The 6,000-nt window shown below is 49.2% G+C and overlaps 1 protein-coding gene across 8 annotated transcripts in view; it reads right to left on the bottom strand.

The window, feature by feature from the left end:
- Positions 1 to 617: 617 nt before the first annotated feature.
- The window catches only part of TELO2 (telomere maintenance 2), a 44,561-nt gene continuing 39,178 nt past the window's right edge, over positions 618 to 6,000 (bottom strand). For 6 of the 8 annotated variants that reach the window (XM_073362958.1, XM_073362961.1, XM_073362963.1 and 3 more), the window contains 2 exons: positions 5,286 to 5,401; positions 618 to 1,200 (listed from right to left, as the gene is read on the bottom strand). In XM_073362958.1, the coding sequence (XP_073219059.1) occupies positions 1,097 to 1,200; positions 5,286 to 5,401 (220 nt within the window). In that variant the 3' untranslated portion in view covers positions 618 to 1,096. The remainder of the gene's footprint in view (positions 1,201 to 5,285; positions 5,402 to 6,000) is intronic. The other 2 variants (XM_073362962.1, XM_073362966.1) reach the window with 1 other exon arrangement.

Below are 6,000 nucleotides of genomic sequence, written 5' to 3'. Positions count from 1 at the left end.
GCAGCAGTGTACCCCCATTGCCAAAAAGGCCAAAAGCATATTGGGCTGTAGTAGTAGTAGCAGCATTCCCAGCACATCAAGGGAAGTTATCGTTCCCCTCTAGTCAGCACTGGTGAGGCCACATCTGGAGTCCTGTGTCCAGTTTTGGGCCCCCCACTACAGAAAAGATGTGGACAAATTGAAGATAGTCCAGCCAAGGGCAACAAAAATGATTGGGGCTCGGGCACATGACTTACAAGGAGAGGCTGAGGGAACTGGGCTTGTGTAGTCTGCGGAAGAGAAGAGTAAGGGGGAGATTTGATAGTAATCTTCAACTACCTGAAGAGGGGTTCCAAAGAGGATGGAGCTCGGCTGTTCTCAGTGGTAGCAGATGACAGAACAAGGAGCAATGGTCTCAAGTTGCAGTGGGGGAGGTTTAGGTTGGATATTAGGAAACACTATTTCACTAGGAGGGTGGTGAAGCACTGGAATGGGTTACCTAGGGAGGTGGTGGAATCTCCGTCCTTAGAGGTTTTTAAGGCCAGGCTTGACAAAGCCCTGGTTGGGGTGATTTAGGTGGGATTGGACTAGATGACCTCCTCAGGTCTCTTCCAACCCTAATCTTCTATGATCCCTCCTAGGAGGTTGGTAACTAGTTTGCCAAAGGCTGACTGCTGGGAGACCCTCAACCCTTCACTACAGGGATGCCACAGAGCTGGCCCCATGAGGTAAATGGCCACGTCCACTCCTCCTGTTTTCATGAAGAGAAGTCTTATGTGAGGTCTTCATTATATTTTTAGCTGAACATTTAAAATTTGCCAAGGCTATAAATAGCTGGTGCAGAGTGTGTTGGAGAGGGGGACGTGCAGAGAGGATGGCAGCACTAGTCCACTTTCCTACATCTGTACACTCAGTACCAGATAGCAAATAGCTCATTGAGTTAGCCCCCACTACAAAGTCCAGATGTCAAGTCGGGCTCCCTGGCTTTAGCTCTACACCGCTCCCCTTTTCTTCTCCAACCAGGTGATTAGTGAAGGGGCCCAGCAGTACCTAGGAACACCCAGTTGGCAAGTGTGTTAGGTGGAGGTCACCTCTGTTTTCAGTTTCCCCCCTACAACTAGGAAGGGATACTTCTGAGTTTCTTCAGCAGGTTCTCCATTAGCAGCAGGTTCTGCCAGGCCAGCCTCCTGCAGTCTCCATCTGGGTCCTTTTCTGCTACATCTGCAAAAGAGGATGATGCCATTATTTGACGGTGGGAGGAAAACAAGGATGCCCTTTACAGTCCTTTCCTGAACTGCTGAAATCCAGTAACAGTGAAAGAAAACTAACCCTCTGGGCTAGTGTTCAACACTTCTCGCACTGCTCAGATTTAGGCCCAGAAGCACTCAACTTATCTCCCATGAGATATCTACACTCAGATTGCTTAGACCAAACAATAGTTTTAGCCTATGTTGCATGCTCACTCACCCAGGTGCACACTAACGCTTAGAATGTTAGTTCCAAAATGACTGGCAGTGGGACAGGTGATGAAGGGGGCTTGGAAACCTGACATCAGGGCAAAAAGGGTTAGGTTTTAAAGCAGCTTCTAACTCTTGTGCGCACATATTCTGTTTGTACACAATCACCAACAAATCATATAACCATGTGCACAAATGGGTGTAGTAGAGAATAAGAATAGCCCTTAAGCATAGCTAGCAGTCAGCTGATGGAAGCGTAAGACAGGCCCAAGCGATGCTGGTGCCTTCACACAGAGCTGGTGCTGTGAGCAGCGTGTAAATGAAGGCATTTGCAGAACATCCATGGAACTGTTATTCCAGGGGCCCATAATCAGCTCAAAGTAAAAACTCAGGATGCACTCAGGATGTCAGAGCAGGAGGGAGTCTGGAAGAGCAAAGAGTCTGTGTGAGGATATCCTGTACGCACAAGCAGTGTGCTCAGAGCCCAGCACTGTGTCAGCCTAAGCACATGACTCACACGGATGGAGTAGGGTTATTTATAAATTCAGGGAGAGCTTCAGGCTGGTGTTTCCATACTCTAGGTGGGGGAAGCAGCCATATGAGAGAGTGTACAGTCCCAGTTTATTAGCTCAGAGCCTGTGATATGCAACTGGAGACGATGTCATAGCATGGAGCTTGAGCTAACTATGCTGCAAGAGAGGGTAGGGAGAAACGAAGGGGAGTAACCCTGCACCTCAGAAGTCCTGACATGAGAAGACACACACTCCCTGCAAACTGCTCCAGGCCTCATGTGGGGTGAAGGGGATTCCCTCCAAGGACCTCTGCAGCTGAGCCAAAGAAGGGATCATGTCTTTTCAAGATGATGGAGTAACTGAATTTTAAGGACAGGGCCTATCATAACCTACCCAAGGGGATGAGGCAGAACAAGGAAAGTGACACATTAAATGCTGCTTAGAACTCTCATCCTCAAAATGCTCTGCAGCTGAAGCTTATCAGAAGTGACCAATGCAAGAATGATGTGCCTTCTCCAACCCAGGGCAGCTTCTCCCATTCAGGGATGGCCATCAATTCAGCATTTCCCAACCGGTGCTCCCCAGCAGAGGGAGAGAGACAGCCCAGTTGTTGCTTGTTCCAAGTGCAGAGGAATTCTGTAGTACCTGCTGGAAACCACTGACTTTTTAATATCAGAGGGGTAGCTGTGTCAGTCTGAATCTGTAAAAGCGGCAAAGAGTCCTGTGGCACCTTATAGACTGACAGATGTATTGGAGCATGAGCTTTCGTGGGTGAATACCCACTTCGTCGGATGCAGACTTTCTAATGGCATCCAGGACACCGCATGCGTCAGACTGGTTCCATCTGGGATGAAATTAGAATGTAAAGTTTTTGGGGCAGGAACCAAGGCTTGTGTGTATAAGAGGGCTGTGCAGGCTTCTGGTGCTTGATGTGCTGCAATTATTATGCTCTTATCCTGCAATCACCACCATGCTATCTGAACTCAGCTGTGCACACTGCCTTTGTACAATCACCACCACTGATACACTGTATCTTCCTAGCACCAGAAGAGGCATCCACAAGACTAGTTTCAGACACAGAAAGGAGGTGCTGCTATTCCAGGCCTTCCCCTCTCCCTGCCAAATACAGCTAAAACTATCAGCTAGTTAAAGACAGGCAGACCACAACGCTCCTTGAACTGAATTCCTCAGACATTTACAACATTCATGGAAAGACTCCCCTTGCTCTCAGGAACGTTACAGCAGAGGGAGGCAGATTCCTCAGCACACACCATGTCATGGGAAACGTGGAGTTTCTGGCCCCCGTGGCTGCTCTTTCCCTTTAAGGGCACAGAGCTATATAACCTGCAGGGATCAGAGACCGGCTGTGTCGGTGTCACTTCCGCCCCAGCCCCCATGGGAAGCCAGTTTTCTAAATGTCAGGATGGTGAAGGAAACCAATTGAGGGCAGAAGAATAGTAAAGGGCCCAATTAGCACACAGAAGTGCATCCAAACCTAGCCCGAGGCTGAGAGCATACAGTGCCATTTCCTCTTGCAAGTTTCCAGCATGTCACCTCGAAGGCAGTGCTGTGTGATACGTGCTGCCACGTGCTGCAGGCCACGCTCCTGCAGTGCACACTGGCTGAGTCACTCACTCTGTTTTGTAGACCAGATGTTTGTTCCCTCAGCACTAGGAAAGTTGGAAGAAAGAACCATGCCCTCCTGCTCTCATCATTTGCCACCATGAAAACTGGTATGAGGATGCTCCCCATCCTCCATGCACCCAGTGCACCTGGGCTGTGCAAATTCTGCCAACCCAGGAGCACACTGGTTGCTTATCAGAAGTTCAAGGTCTGCAAGTAATTTAAAACATGAAGGTCCAGCCTACAAGTCCATGGAATATGAGGGGATATGGTGCTTGGCGTAAGTGCACTGTATTCTGGAGCTGGAGTCTCCGTAGGCCGTATTTACCTATGGAAGGTGAAGGTGACTATGTTAGAATACTATAGGCCATATTTGGCCCAAGGCTTGCACTTTGGATGCCTCTGCAACACCCCCCACCTTGTAGCAAGGGCTGTACTGGATTGATAATTTGGCCCCTTCTTAACACGAATGATACATGCACTTCCAGATGAGGCTCTGTTCAGCAGCACAAAGGAAGTAGCAAAACATCCCTTCATAGAATATCAGGGTTGGAAGGAGCCTCAGGAGGTCATCTAGTCCAACCGCCTGCTCAAAGCGGGACCAATCCCCAACTAAATCATCCCAGCCAGGGCTTTGTCAAGCCTGACCTTAAAAACCTCAAAGGAAGGAGATTCAACCACCTCCCTAGGTAACACATTCCAGTGCTTCACCACCCTCCTAGTGAAAAAGTTCTTCCTAATATCCAACCTAAACCTCCTCCACTGCAACTTGAGACCATTACTCCTCATTCTGTCATCAGCTACCACTGAGAACAGTCTAGATCCATCCTCTTTGGAACTCCCTTTCAGGTAGCTGAAAGCAACTATCAAATCCCCCCTCACTCTTCTCTTCTGCAGACTAAACAATCCCAGTTCCCTCAGCCTCTCCTCATAACTCATGTGTTCCAGTCCCCTAATCATTTTTGTTGCCCTCCACTGGACATTTTCCAATTTTTCCACATCCTTCTTGTAGTGTGGGGCCCAAAACTGGACACAGTACTCCAGATGAGGCCTCACCAATGGCGAATAGAGGGGAATGATCACGTCCCTCGATCTGCTGGCAATACCCCTACTTATACATCCCAAAATGCCATTGGCCTTCTTGGCAACAAGGGCACACTGTTGACTCATATCCAGCTTCTTGTCCACTGTAACCCCTAGGTTCTTTTCTGCAGAACTGCTGCCTAGCCATTTGGTCCCTAGTCTGTAGCGGTGCATGGGATTCTTCCGTCCTAAGTGCAGGACTCTGCACTTGTCCTTGTTGAACCTCATCAGATTTCTTTTGGCCCAATCCTCTAATTTGTCTAGGGCCCTCTGTATCCTATCCCTTCCCTCCAGCGTATCTACCTCTCCTCCCAGTTTAGTGTCATCTGCAAACTTGCTAAGGGTGCAATCCACGCCATCCTCCAGATCATTAATGAAGATATTGAACAAAACCGGCCCGAGGACCAACCCTTGGGGCATTCCACTTGATACCGGCTGCCAACTAGACATGGAGCCATTAATCACTACCCGTTGATCCCGACAATCTAGCCAACTTTCTCTCCACCCTATAGTGCATTCATCCAGCCCATACTTCTTTAACTTGCTGGCAAGAATACTGTGGGAGACTGTGTCGCCTTTCTGTCCTACAGACACTACACCCTGTTACCACCATCACCATCACTTCCCTCACCTGCCAGCCAGGACTGGGTCTCCAAGAACTCGTCTGTCATGTCCTCCAGCAGCCGCTCACTAGGGACACTGAGGAGAATGGAGGAGACTGCAGACAGGAGGCCCTGACGCACATACCTGGTGGAGAAGCAATGACCCAGTGAGAAGCTGCAGCTTCCCTCTCTTCCTTTCCCCTACACACCATGTTAGCTGCTCTTCTCCAGACAGTGTGTTTTACTGCAGTGCCCTTGAGTTTCTCACAGATGGCTACTGCCAGCACAGCCAGACTCCTAGTGAGCAGAGATTTAATCAGAGCTGGCAGACCTGGTCCCCTTGCTCAGCTCTATGCTGCCACCCAGCAGAGCTGGGGCCAGTCTCTTGCTCCCTGGACCAGAAGAGGCTGGAAGCCTGGGCTGGGGGTGAGCTGAAAGGTTACTAGATCTGCTCAATACCCTTCCAGCTGTGGGGGTTTAAATCCAAACCATTCAGTTACTCTGAGCTCCTGCAGAAAATAGCACCTCGGAAATATCTTACATGGGGAAGCCACCTCAGGGATAACTCAAAAATGGGTCCAAAAGGTTTCTGCCATGCTTTCTACATGCACTGACTGCGCCTCTGGACAGAGAAGACATTCGAGAGGTTTCAGACCAAAAGATGAGTGAGGTGCCAGGACACAGGATTTGGCAATGAAAGTTCGACCTTAGCCAAAACTGTGATACAAGGGTTAAAAGGAGTGT

Source organism: Lepidochelys kempii, chromosome 10, assembly GCF_965140265.1.
Source record: "Lepidochelys kempii isolate rLepKem1 chromosome 10, rLepKem1.hap2, whole genome shotgun sequence".
Lineage (NCBI taxonomy): Eukaryota > Metazoa > Chordata > Testudines > Cheloniidae > Lepidochelys > Lepidochelys kempii.
The sequence above is the reverse complement of the archived record's forward strand: the minus strand, read 5'-3'. Positions and strand labels throughout refer to the sequence as shown.